This window comes from Artibeus jamaicensis, unplaced genomic scaffold (genome assembly GCF_021234435.1).
Source record: "Artibeus jamaicensis isolate MK-2021 breed Jamaican fruit bat unplaced genomic scaffold, CSHL_Jam_final scaffold_2693, whole genome shotgun sequence".
Taxonomy (NCBI): Eukaryota; Metazoa; Chordata; class Mammalia; order Chiroptera; family Phyllostomidae; genus Artibeus; species Artibeus jamaicensis.
In genome coordinates, this window is record NW_026522033.1 from 615,787 (window position 1) to 629,877 (window position 14,091).

The following is a 14,091-nucleotide window of genomic DNA, read 5'->3' on the forward strand; positions in this document are numbered from 1 at the left end:
TTAAGTACGATGATGAAGAAGGGTGGGAGTAAGGGACGATGAAGAAGGTGAAGGGATTCAAAATCACGGTGACCCAAAGAAGCTACACGTTGGCTGCTCAGCACAAAATGCAATATACAGAGGATGTTATAAAGAATGACACACTTGAAACCTATGTAATGTTATTAACCAACACCACCCCAGCTCATTTAATTTAGGAAAGGACAAAGGTGTGACTTCAGCCAACATGATATCTCCTTTAGGTTCAACATTGATTGATTTCCAGGAGCAGAATTCATGCCAACACGACCTTAGAGAAATACACAGAAAGAGGATGAATGATAGTTCCACAATGGCCCCTCCAGTGAGGTCCATCTGGGACACTTTGCACACTTGGCAGTTAGCACTTTTCAGGAACTCATTGTCATTTCTGCCATTTTGTACATGAAGAATGGAACACAGAATTGACAAAAGAGGACCATGCATTCACATGGTATTTCAGAACAGACCTCAGGTTGGAAATTATTTATTTCCTCTTCTTTACCCTGTGGTTATCTTACCCCATCCACTGCACGAAAAAGATTGAAATGGAGCACAGAAAATACAAAATCAGATTAGACTCTTTTTTTTTTTTTTTGAGCACAGTGGCAAGGCACACCCTGGCATTTAGAATCAAGAGCCATGAGCTCACAGAGTATTTCAGAGCACATCTTGGGAACTACTTCTTTTTTTTTTTAATTTTATTTAGTTATTTTTCAAGTACAGTTTTTTGTCTATTTTTTCCATCCCAGCCTCCCCCACCCCTTGGGAACTACTTCTGATCTGCTTTTTATCTATGCTCCCCACTCACTGTGCACTTTAAACAGAAAGATTAAATGCTCCTGAGGAACTGGGGACAGAAATAGGGACCAAGTTGATAGATAGCATTCTGAAAGTCAGATGACTATCATCTTCATGGCTGAGCTGCGTCTGCAAGACTCACACAGAAGAGGTTGTGAAATGTCTTCTTTCACTCTGGGGTGAGACCCAAGGCCACTGCACCACTTCCTGTTGCCTTGCATTCCTCTTAGAGAAGTCCGTGCCTCATAACGCAGCATAGCTGGGGCAGGCAGCCAGCTAGGACCCTGAATCATGTCCCTGGTCCTTCCCATTCTGCTCTGTCTTGGTGAGTCTGGACAGAAAGGTCAGGGCGCAAACACAAGGCTACAGGGGGCAGGTCAGTGGTTCTATAGGATGGGGCTGTTCTCCAGTAAAAACGAGGAAAACAAAACAGAAAGGAACTCATAAGCACAGAGAGCTGACCGACGGTTACCTGAGGGGAGGGATACTGGAGGGCTGGGTGGAAAAGGTAAAGGGATTGAGAAGTTCAGGTTTGTGGCTGTAAAATACTCACTGGGTGCAAAGTATGGTGTAGAAAATATAGTCAATAATGTAATAACTGTGTGTACGGTACAAGGTTGGTGTTGGAAATATCAAGGAAACCCTTTATAAAGTACATGATGATCTGACCACCATGCTGTACACCTGAAACTGATACAAAATAATATTGAATGTGAACTGTAAATGAAAAAAAATTTTTTAAGTCTCAATTGTTCTCATCTGCTCTTTTCTTCCAGAGCTGATTCTGGGTCAGAGCGCACAGCCTCAGAAAGGTGAGTGTGTTTGTTATATTATTTTTTATTATTATCTTCTTTTCTCATTATGAGGTGAGTAGTTTTTTAATGTTCCAAGGACTGAGTTGGGTTTGGCCAGATATCAGCTTTACTGGTTGCTGGGAGGAAACATCTTTGCCTTAACCTTGTGGCTGTAAGTGTGGAGGCAGTGGGGAGTGGCATGAGAAACAGACACACCTGTACATTTCTCACCTGTTCTTCTAGGAGATTTACCCCAACCTAATATCACAGCTCATCCCAGATCCATAGTTCCTCGTGATAAGCATATGACCATCCAGTGCCAAGAGCCTGCAGAAGCTGAAGCATACAAGATATTTAAAGAGGGAGGACTTGAGCCTCAGGAGGCTAAGACATCCACTTTAGATATCAAAGAGATGAAACCAGACCAAACAGGGTTGTACCACTGTTCCTACAGGAGTGGAGAACTCTGGTCCCCACGCAGTTCCCCCCTGACAGTGGTCTTGACAGGTGAGTGACACACAGGCAGCAGGGCCAAGTGGGACCCTTTGCAGGGGGAGAACTGGGCTCTCAGACAGGAAGACTTGGTCTCTGGGAAGGAACCAGGGTGGTGCAGAGAGGGCTTTCCTCAGGGTGGGACAGGGAGTGGCCAGAACCCAGGGCCATATCTCTTGTTGGGAAACAGAAAGGACAATGAATGTACATGACCTCCCTTTGTCACTGAACTTTCTTTCTCAGGAGCTTATGAGAAACCCTCACTCAGCAGCATGAGTGGCACTGTGGTGGCTTCAGGAGACAAAGTGACATTGAAGTGTTTCTTGAAATTCAAGTTTGATAGATTTATTCTCATCAAAGAAGATGAATTTCACACCATCCAGAATCAAAGCGCCACATGCCAGGACAGTCAGTGCCAGGCCATCTTCAACAGGGGCCCTGTCAACGCCACACAGGCAGGGACCTACAGGTGCTATGGTGCCTTCAACAATGACCCCTATGTGTGGTCTCACCCCAGTGACCCATTAGAACTTGAGGTCAAAGGTGAGCAAGCTTGTTTGTCTTCATGTTCCCATGTGAGGTTGATGATGTCCAGTTAGAGGGGGGTGGGGGGAAAGAGGGCAAATAAGGAGGTGGGGGTGTCAACACCCTGTTCTTGGACAGGAAACTGTGAGGTCACCCTCACCCCTCACCCACCCTGCAGCCCTCCTACCCTGTGCTCAGGCCTGTGTGGGCATGTGGGTCATTGCAAATCTGTGCACAGAGACCCTGAGTGGAGATCATGAAACCAGCCCATTTTGTCTCCATTTGCAGAATTACCTGATGGTTCCACCAGACCCACAGACCTGGGACCTACACAGGGTGAGTCACTGGTGTATATAAAGAATTCAAAGTACAAGTTTTCATTCCTCTTCTCTCAGACTTGGAGTAAAAATAGTATTTATCAGAGACAGAATCAACTTTTCAAGAGGACTTCTGGTCCTGGCTGGGTAGTTCAGTTGGTTAGAGCATTGTCACCATACGCCAAGGTTGCAGATTCAATCCCCAGGCACAGCAAATAATAAGAATCCACCAATGAATGCATCAATAAGTAGAACAAATTGCTGTTTCTCTCACTTCTCTCTCTCTCTCTCTCTCTCTCTCTCTCTCTCTCTCTCTCTCTCTCTCTCTCTCAACATATCCTCTGGTGAGAATTTTTAAAAAGGACACTCAAGCCAAGACCTCTGCAGTTGTGGCTGCCATCTCTGTGTCCCTACATGTTGAGAAGAATTTAGTAAAAACTTGCCTTGCCTGCAGTCCCACAACACTTCTCTATCGGTACCTGTGACATGCATGCATTGCAGGACCATTCACAGAGAAATAGACACATGAGTTTTCAAAGGCGGGTGGGGCAAGGTGAGAAGCTCTGTCCTGGACTTGTGCTTCTGAGAAGGCTGTATTCAAAGTTAGCTTACATGCATTCAAAGTTAGCTTATAAGTGTTAAGCTTACATGCATTTAAAGTTAGCTTATAAATGTTGAGCTACAAGAGTTGACTGCAGATACAGGTATAGAATTGGTGAGCATAAAGACTGCAAAGGACACAGGGGAGAGAAAGAAGAACATCCTAAGGGGAAATATAATGCAAGCAAAAATTACCTATTGAATTAAAAAATACATAAGGGATGGGTAGAACAGGGGCTGGAAGGCTATGGCCAAAGGGCTAAGTCCAGCTCACTGTCCATTTCATTAGAAATCTTTTTACAGAGAGGGAAGGTAGAAGAAGATAAAGGGGGAATAAATGATGATGGAAGGAGACTTGACTTGGGGTGAACACACAGTACTATAGACAGATGATTTATTATAGAATTGTACCCCTGAGCTGTGGCTGGTGTGGCTCAGTGGATTGAGTGCCAACCTAAAAACCAAAGGGTCTCTGGTTCAATTCCCAGTCAGTGCACATGCCTGGGTTGTGGGCCAGGTCCCCAGTTAGGGGTGTGTGAGAAGCAACTACGCGTTGTTGTTTCTCTCACTTTCTCCCTCCCTCCCCCTCTTTAAAAATAAATAACTAGTTTTTTTTAAAAAAGAATTTTATATAGGTGCCCTGAAGCCTATATAGTTTTATTAACCAATGTCACCCCAAGTAGGTCAGGGGAGAGTAATGAGGGGGAGAAATGGAAACAACTAATAATAATCAAAAAATTTAAAGAAATAAAAATAAATAAGAAATCATTTTACTGGGATCTAATATTCATTAACCATATTTTTATTGGAATCTCACCAACATGTAAAGAATTCTTTATGTGTAGTTTTGGCTGCAGCAAATGTATATGTCCCACAAACTTTGATATAGCAGATTAATTCTTAATTCCTGAAGAGCACTCTCCCATTAGCTTCGCTATCTTTACACTCTTTCTTAATTTTTATTCAATTTACTGGAGTGATGTTGATTAATAACATTATATGAGTGTCAAGAATACAGTTCTGTGATATATCACGTGCATATTGCATTGTGTGCCCACCACTCCAAGTCAAATCATCTTCTATCACCATGAATTTGACCCCCTCACTCTTTTCCACCTCCTCCCCATGCCCCTTCCCTCTGATAACCACCATGCTGTTGTCTGTGTCTATGAGTTTTTGTTCATTTTTCTTGTTTGTGTGTTGCTTTCAGTTTTACATTCCCACATAGGAGAGAAATCTTATGGTTCTTGGCATTTTCTGATTGATGTCTCTTGCTTAGCATGATATTCACCTACCATGCAGCCCTCCTACCTTGTGCCCGAGCCTGTGAGGGCATGTGGGTCATTGCAAGTCTGTGCACAAAAACCCTGAGTGGAGATAATGAAACCAGCCCATTCTGTTCCCATTTGCAGAATTTCCTGATGTTTCCACCAGACCCAAAGACCTCAGACCTACACAGGGTGAGTCACTGGTGTGTGTAAAGAATTCAAAGTACAAGTTTTCATACCTCTTCTCACAGACTTGGAGTAAAAACAGTATTTATGAGAGGTTTATCTCATCTGGCTCTTCCCTAAGCTGTTCTTTTCTCTACCCCAGTGGTTGGCAAACAATGCCTGTCAGGCTCCAGATTGTAAATGCTTTAGGCTTTGTGAACTGTGGTCATCATTGCGACTACTCACCTCACAACCTCAGAAGAGAGCACAGTCATGTTCCCACGAAGCGTCGTGTACAAGCACTGAAATTTGTTTTCAAATGTTTGTACATGTCATGAAATATTCTTCTTCTCTTCTTTTTTCCTTTATTTTTATTGTTGGCACTATTACAGATGTCCCTATTTTGTCCCCATCCTCCAGCCCTCCCCCACTTCCCTGGGCTTCACCACCCTGTTGTCTGTGTCTATGGGTCATGCATGTATATTCTTTAGCTAATGTCTTCACCTTCTTTCATCCCTTCCCCTCACTCCCCTCTGACAGCTGTGAGTCTGCTCCATGTGTCCATGCCTCTATTTCTATTTTGTTTGTTTACTTTGTTCATTTAATTCCACATATGAGTGAGATCATATGTATTTGTCCTTCTCTGGGTGGCTTATTTCACTTAGCATAATAATCTCAATTTGTGTCAACAGTTTAAAAATGTGAAAATCCATTCTAAAGGCCATGTCCACACACACAAAAAAAAACCAGCTGATCTCTATATTGATACAAACTTCCATATACAAGCTCTTTTTTTTAATGCAAGAACTTTATTGAAGTCAATGCAATTAAATGTGTTGAAAGCTTAAAAGGGGGGGAAATTTGAACACCTCTTTAAGTGCAGGACTAAAAGCAAAGTGGACTCTTCCTGGATGTGGTAGTCAGACAGGCGTGTGTCCATCTTCCGGATGTTTCTCTAGAAAGTTCATCCTCTTCTGGTCAGTAGGGATGTTCTCTTTGTCCTGGACGTTGGCCTTGACATTCTCAGTCATGTCACTGGGCTCCACCTCCAGGGTGATGGTCTTCCTGTTAAGGTCCTAGTGAAGATCTGCATCCCACCACTGAGGTGGATATCCAAAACAAAGAGAACATGCCCGCTGACCAGCAGAGGTTGATCTTTACTGGGACACAGCTGAAAGATGGCACACCCTGCCTTACTACAATATCCAAGTTCTTCCTTCTCTTCTTTTTTAAATCCTCACTTGAGGATATATTCCTTGAGTTTAGAAAGAGAGGAAGGAGCCCTGGATGGTGTAGCTCAGTGGATTGAGCGCCAGCCTGCAAACCACATGATTGCGGTTCGATTCCCAGTCAGGGCACATGCCTAGGTTGCAGGCCAGTTCCCAGCAGGGGACACACGAGAGGCAACCATACATTGATATTTCTCTCCTTCTCTCCTTCCCTTCATATCTAAAGATAAATAAACAAAATCTTTTAAAAAAAGAAAATTTTCAAAAAAAAAAGAAAGAGAGGAAGGGAGGGAGAGAGAAAAAAAGGAGCAATGTGAGAGAGAAAGACATATTTGCCCTGACTGGGAATTGAACCCACAACCTAGGTGTGTGCCTTGACCAGGCGCCTAACCTGCAACCTTTTGGTGTATGGGACAGTGCTCCAACCAACTGAGCCACCTGGCCAGGGCCAAGTTCGTTCTCAACTATGATTTCATGAATGAAGTAAATGAGGTGATCAAAGCCATTCCCTTTTTCTAAGAAATGGGGTATTAACCTAAAAATTAAAGGCTTTTCCCGATGAGAGGCAACTAGCATTTATTGACATTAATAAGAACAGCTGTCTGGGAGTCTTCTATTCAATCAGAAGGCCTAACAGTTTTCCAGTGAGGAGACAAAGCCAATGGGCATTTATGAGAAAGGGAAGGAGAACAATTCATGAGAGGAAGACATTGCTATTGGTGCAGATAATATATTTAGTGATGTTGTCATCATACTAAAGGGTGCCATTCACCTGCATGCATCAAAGTCCAATCAAACGTGAACAGGAATTTTCAGCCAAGAAAGTAAAGGTTTACTTTATGGAAATGGCACCAAACATGGAGCCACAGGTGAGCTAATGCTCCAAGACCTGGCTCAGATGGCTTCTAGGGTTATACTGAAGAAAATCATTAATCATGGTGACTAAGGGTTCTGGTTAGGGTCATGGTCTCCCCTGATTGGTCAGCACAGGGCAGGAAGGAGGTGGTCATTGCCTCAGGCCCTGACATTGGCCAGGGCATCGCTCCATCTGATTGGTGGGTCTGGAGCTGAAACACGACTGAGGCCTAGATGTTATCTCTAGTTCAACTGAAACTCTGTCTCTGTGGTTAACAGACCCAAGGCTTTGTCCCCAGGAGTATTTAATGCTGACCAGAACTTCATGGCCTTGAGGGCTTAATGATTAAGATAGTGGATTTTTCAAGGGAGAAGGAGGGGGGAATGAGTCAGGGTGCCAGAGGAGGCCAGTCTTGAAGCAATAGGACAAGAAAAGAGAAAAGGTCCCATTAAAGAAATGAAGTTTTTGTATGGCTATAATGTTAAAGCTGAACAATATTTGATGTATTGTTTGGGGGGGTTAGAGTTTATTTATTTGTTTTTAGAAAGAGAAGAAGGGAGGGAGAGAGGGAGAGAAACATCAATATGTGGTTGCCTCCAGAGCGCCCCCTACTGGGGACCTGGCCCACAACCTAGGCATGTGCCCTGACTGGGACTCAAACCAGCCACCCTCTGGTTCACAGGCTGATGCTCAATCCACTGAGCCACACCAGCCAGGGCAACAATATGTTGTTGTCATTTTTTAATTTTAAGCCCAGGAGCCATCAGCCCAGTAGTCATAATACTGCCTTTCTTCTTGTCTTGCAAACAGTTCTTTGGGATACAAGGTTGCTAAGGCCCAATCCAAGGGTTCCTTTGCCCTGTTTTTCACATTCCAGGGTTTGAGTTGTAGGACATGCAAGGCAGCTGCTCTGACCTGGCAGCTCTGGTCCCACTTTAAAGTGGCCCCGCTCATACTAGGGTTTACATGGGGTCAACCCTCGGCAGTCGGGATGGGGTCTGCGAGAGCACACAGCCACTGCGCCTTCTGCAAATGTCCTTCAGGCAGGGCAGCTGCTCCAACACACTCTTCTCCTTTGCAGGCCCGTCCCAAAACCTGCCTCTTGTGATTGGCTTGCCAGTGGCCCTCCTGCTGTTCCTCCTCCTCCTCCTCCTCCTTTTCTTATTCTTCCACCATCGCAAAGCCAAAAACAGTAGGTCCTAAAGGGAGGGTGGGAGGGAGACAGGGTAGAGTCCCCTGTGCTGCAAATCCTACAGGGGAAAGGGGCAGGGGCATTTGCTGGGGGAAGGGTGGTTTGCTGGCTCCAGCTGTGCGTGCAAGTACCTTCTGAACACTCCCACGTGTGAAATCAGAGGACGGGGCCGGGACACCCACAGCTGAGAACATGACCACCTGGTTTCTCAGTCCGTCTGGCTGCGCTAATGGAAATAGACTGGGAGGCTGAGGCAGCGTTCTGTTCTCACAGTTTTGAGGGCTGGGAGGTCTGCGGTTGAAGGTGCTGGTGGTTTGGGTCCTGGGGGAAGGGAGGGCATTCTCTTGCAGGTACCCACCTTCCTGCTGCCCAGGTGGCAGGAGAAAGCGGGAGTTCTGGCCTGCTGCTGAACTAGAGGAGAATTCCACCTCTAAGACCTCATCTAAACTCAGTCATCTCTCAGCGGGAGCCACCACTTCCCAATCCCGTCTAGGATGTCAGCATATCTACTGGGGGGGGGGGGGTAGTGGTATCCAATTTGCAGCCCCTAACAACTTCCTCTTCCCTCCAGAAGCCGCCAAGGCAGCGAGACAGCCAGTGGAATCAAGGAATAGACAGGTAAGAGTTTCCTCCCCGGCTCCACCCTCCAACAATTCCTGGGTCCCCAACATCACACCACTATATCAGAGTCTCCCTTCCTTCCTCAGGCCCCTGAAGCTAGAGACCCACAGGACGTCACCTATTTGCAAGTGGTCTTCAATGGCCCCAACCAGGGGACCTTTTCAACACCCAGACAGACCCACACCAGCGAATATGCAACTGTTGTCCCACGATGAGCTCTGCTCTGGGCAGGAAAACTTACAGCTGCCTGTCGGAAGGTTCCCTTCTCTGGAGTCACGGTTTCTACATCTGAGGCCGCCCACCCGGCGGGGGGGGACCCACGGGACCCCCTGAATCTGGAGACCTGAACACTTATCAACCAGCCATTTCCAGAATCTCTACAATTGCCCGGCAATTCCCAGGATCCCACAAAGTTACTGGAACAATGATAGAGTGATTTTTGTATGTTTTCATTGATTAAAAAATATATATATATATATATATATATATACTTCAATCCTCTCAGGTGACAGCCTAAAAGCACAGAAAAGATTCTAAAGTCATTCCTCTCATCAAAAATGTGAGGTCTACTGATCACCCAGAGGCCAGATCTGGCAAGCTACGTGATTTTGTACAGCACCTACATTTTACTTTTTTTTTGTATTTTTAGTGTTAAAATATATACAATGTCAATGTAAGAAATATCCATTTTTCTTGTGCGGGGGGAGCGTGGTGGTGGAGTGAAAATGGAGAGAACTGGACTTGAACAACAATTTTAAAAAATGTAAAACAAAAAAAAATCCATATTTGTAGGGAATTTTTGTAAGAGTTTAGTTGAGCCAAATTGATGGCATATGCCAGAGGGCTAGATCTGAAATGCTCTGAAAATAATAATAGTTTTGCAGGGTTCTTTTATGCGTTTGAAATTAAGAAGGCAATGGAAGGAAGATTACACTAAAGTTGGAGAAAGCAAGGCAGGGGTCAGATGACAGGATCGTAAATAAGAGTATGTGCTCTCTCGTCTGAACTAACAAGCAAAACAAAGACAGACTCATGGAGAGCAGACCACAGCTAGTCGGGGGATGGGGCAAGGGGACGGAGGGATTGAGCAAAAATGGAAAAAAGGACTCAAGGACAAGAACGATCATGTGGTGATTGCTGGGGGATGGGGGTTATAAGGGGATTACATGGTCATGGAAAAATATAATAAAGATTAAATTTTTTATATCTACAAGGTAAAAAATGAAAAAAGATTCTGTGCTCTCTCGGGGGTTGTCACAGCTTATTTCAAAGGTGTGTTAACCTCTGTGCACAGAGACTGCACACAGAGCTTGCTTGAGGCAAAAATAAACCTTTGACTAAAGAACTCATAGGCCTGGGGGGTCAGGTGACTTCCCAGTTAGGAATTTATGATCAGATCACCCTGTGAGGTCATGTTCCCTAAAACCCCTTTTTCATTTGCAATAACATAAAATGTTGAACCATTTTTAAGTACAGGCTTCACCAACATTGCAACTTATAGGGCTGAAAAAAATCAAAAGAAGAATATTCTTTTTTTTAAAGACTATTTATTTTTAGAGAGGGGAAAGGAGGAAGGAAGAGAGGGAGAGAAATATCAATGTGTGGTTGCCTCTCATGCATCCCCCACCAGGAAGCTGGCCGGCAACCCAGACACATTCCCTGACTGGGAATCAAACTGGCAACCCTTTGGTGTGCAGGCCTGGCTGATGTGGCTCAATTCACTGAGCCACATCAGCCAGGACAGAAGAAGTATATTCTTAACAGTTTTATTGAGGTATCATTGGTATACAAAGACCTGAATATAATTAATATGTACAGCATATTAGTAGAATTAATATGCAAGCAACTATGAAACCCTCATCACAATCAAGATAATAAACATACCCACATTCACAAAGCCCAAAGGACCCCAAATAGGATGAAAGCACGTGAAAAAATATAACATCTATAATAAAAGAGAGTTTTAAAAAAAGTTTTGTTGGAACACAACTGCTCATGTTCATTTACGCATTGTTTATAATATCAGAGTTTAAGGGGCAAAACAGTGGGGAGCTGAAGGCGGATGATCAGCAATTGACCCTGTGGCTTCTTCATCCAGCTGAGGGTAGTACTCAGGAAACAGTATCATTTATAAAATCCTTAGTTTGTTCTAATACAATCAAGACACAACTTCAGAGGTGTGGCTGTACTACACAATTTTCAAGCTTGGTTATATACTCAAGTCAACAAAAGAATTGTTTTTAATCAACCAGCATATGAAAGGAACCCAATTGCCCAACAATAGACAACTGGACAAAGAAGTTCAGCTACAGGTATACACTGGAATGTTACTTGGTCATAAAAAAGAATGACATCTCCTGGCTGGTGTAGCTCATTGGATTGAGCACAGGCCTGCAAACCAGAGGACTAAGGTTCGATTCCCAGTCAGGGCATATTCCTGGGTTGCAAACCGGTTCCCTGCAGGCCAGTTCCCAGCGGGGGGTGCACGAAAGGCAACCATGCATTGATGTTTCTCTCCCTCTCTTCTTCCCTTCCCCTCTAAAGATAAATAAATAAATAAATAAAAACTGTTTAAAAAAAAAAAAAGAATGACATCTTACCATTGTGACAGTCTAGATGGACCTAGAGGGTATTGTGTTCAATGAAATAAGTATGGCAGAGAAAGAAAAATACCCTACGGTTTCACTTCTATGTGGAATCTAAAAAACAAAATAAAATAAATGAACAAATAAAACAAACAAACTTGTAGATACAAAGAACAAACTAATGGTCACCAGAGGGGAGAGGGGTTGAGGATGGGTAAATAAGGTGAAGGGATTAAGTATACATTGGCAGTTATAAAAATAGTCACAGGGATGTAAAGTACACCACAGAAAAAAGAGCAGTCAATAATATTGTAATAACTGCCCTGGCTGGTGTGGCTCAGTGATTTGAGTGCCAGCCTGTGAATCAAAGGGTCAGCTGTTCAATTCCCAGTCAGGGCACATGCCTGGGTTGTGGGGCCAGGTTCCTTAGTAAGGGATGTACCAGAGGCAACCACATATTGATGTTTCTCTCCTTTCTCTTTCTCCCTCCCTTCCCCCTCTCTGAAAATAAATAAATAATACTTAAAAATAATATTGTAATAACTATATATGAGGCCAGGTGGGTACTGAAACAATTATGGGGAACACTTTGAAAGTAGATGATTATCCAACCACTAAGCTGTACACCTGAAACTAATACAAAATAATATTGAATGTCAACTGTCCTTGAAAAAATTAGAAATACAATAAAATGGAAAAAGAAGAAAAGGGGTTTGGGGATCAAGGAGGAGTGTCGAATGGGGCAGTGAGGCTTCAGGATGGGGTCTGAGACAGGCTTCCCTGGAGACCACAGAGACCATGAGACTAAAAGGCAGGCTAACAGAAGAAGTCGTATCAGAGAAGGTTGAGTCTGAGCTTGAACTAGGTCATGGACATGGAGGGAAAGGGCAGATTTTAGGACTGCGCCGGAAGCTGCATCAGCCAGCCGGCCTCTGCGGTTGAGTGAGAGGAATAAGTTGTCAGAAGCATCTGCTGTGCAGGATTTCTGGGAAATGGTTTGCAACATGTCTCCAAATAGAAGCTGTGGGTCATATTCAAGTGAACAAACCCATTTTTGGAACTTGTCCTGGTGGGGAGAAGTTACACAATGTGAAATTCTCACAAGTCTCAGTTCAGTATTCTTAAAATAGCCACAGAAAGGCCCACATGCACCCCCACCCACATATGAAAAAATATGACCTGTATTTTTCCATGTATAGTAGATGATATTTTTTGCCCCAAATTTTTCAGGGAAAAATAAGGATGTGCATTATACATGGGTACAATGACCACATGCCATGCATATAATGATCCTGTGTATAATGCACACAGCACAGAAATGTCAGCGTGTGTTAAACATGGCAAAACACAGACTGTAAAAGTAGACCATCAAACGATAAAAACAATGGATGGATAGATAGATCAATGGGTAAAGTAGATGTGGCATATATACAACAGAATATTATTCTGCAATTAAATTTTTTAAATTAATGTTTTAATTTAAATGTGAAATGTTATCATTTGCAACATGTCTGTCTGTGCCTCTTACCATTTTAGGGTACTTGCTCTCCCTAGGACATACCTTGGTCTCTCTATCAGTTATACGTTCTGGCATAGCAAACTGCCCCCAAAATTCAGTAGTTTAAAAAAATAAATAAATTAGCCCTGACTGCTGTGCCTCAGTAAATTGAGTGCCAGCCTGCAAACCAAAGGGTTACTTGTTCGATTCCCAGTCAGGGCACATGCCTGGGTTACAGGCCCAGTCCCCAGTAGGGGGCACATGAGAGGCAACCACACATTGATGTTTCTCTCCCTCACTTCTCCCTCCCTTCCCCTCTCTAAAAATAAATAAAAACTTTTTCAAAAAATAAACAGAAAGGTACTTTAAAAAATAAAAAATTAACTATTGGTAATGAGAAAGAGAACATTTAAAATGACAGAGGTGTCTTTTATATATTTATATTATATTATAATACATGTTATTATTATAATATTATTATATTATATTTATAATACATGCTTCTTAAATTACTTCGTTGTACTAAATTATTTTACTATATTCACTTTTTTGTGTAGGATACTGTGTTGGTCTAGAGACCTTTCAACTTTGAGCAGATAGATGACAGATGTTTAGATATATTCACTCTAAATCATAAACAGAACTTCAAAATGCAAAACATTGAAGTCTTACTTACATACCTACAAAATTAATGTTGTCAGTATAAAACTGATAAACTTAGCCCTGGTCTGGTAGCTCAGCTGGTTGGAGTATGGTCCCATACACCAAGGTTGTGGGTTCAATCCCTGGTCAGGGACCATGTAAGAATCAAGCAATGAATGCTTGTATACTTGGAACAACAAACTGCTCTCTTGCTCTCTCTCCTTCAATCTCAAATCAATAAATAATTTTTTTAATTTTACAAACTGACGAATGTGGCTCTCGATGGACTCCTTGTAGTTAATGTGTCACTTACATTTACCATGAAATATAGATGGGTTTTTAAATACCTGCCTGACAGCAGGAGGCTGCCGATCACAGCTGAAGGTTCTGAGACCTGGTTCTCAAGTTTGGCGGCAATTACAATCACCTGGAAATCTTTAACGACCTCCCCCCTCCATGCCCAGTGTCTAGGCAGCCCCCATGGACCT

General features: G+C 43.2%; 1 protein-coding gene across 4 annotated transcripts; it reads left to right on the top strand.

Annotated features, from left to right (window-relative positions):
• Positions 1–1,054: 1,054 nt before the first annotated feature.
• Positions 1,055–9,351, top strand: LOC119059976 (leukocyte immunoglobulin-like receptor subfamily A member 6). Of its 4 annotated transcripts, XM_053656770.1 has the most exons (9): positions 1,055–1,144; positions 1,596–1,631; positions 2,068–2,120; positions 2,349–2,648; positions 2,919–2,966; positions 4,960–5,007; positions 8,147–8,257; positions 8,829–8,875; positions 8,965–9,351. In XM_053656770.1, exons 4-9 carry the CDS (start codon positions 2,378–2,380, stop codon positions 9,091–9,093), a joined length of 654 nt encoding a protein of 217 aa, XP_053512745.1. In that variant the 5' UTR covers positions 1,055–1,144; positions 1,596–1,631; positions 2,068–2,120; positions 2,349–2,377; the 3' UTR covers positions 9,094–9,351. The 4 variants fall into 4 exon arrangements, with proteins under 4 accessions (XP_053512745.1, XP_053512744.1, XP_053512742.1 ...); XM_053656767.1 differs by lacking the exons at positions 1,055–1,144; positions 1,596–1,631 and having other exon boundaries at positions 1,675–2,120; XM_053656768.1 differs by lacking the exons at positions 1,055–1,144; positions 1,596–1,631; positions 8,147–8,257 and having other exon boundaries at positions 1,676–2,120.
• Positions 9,352–14,091: the final 4,740 nt, after the last annotated feature.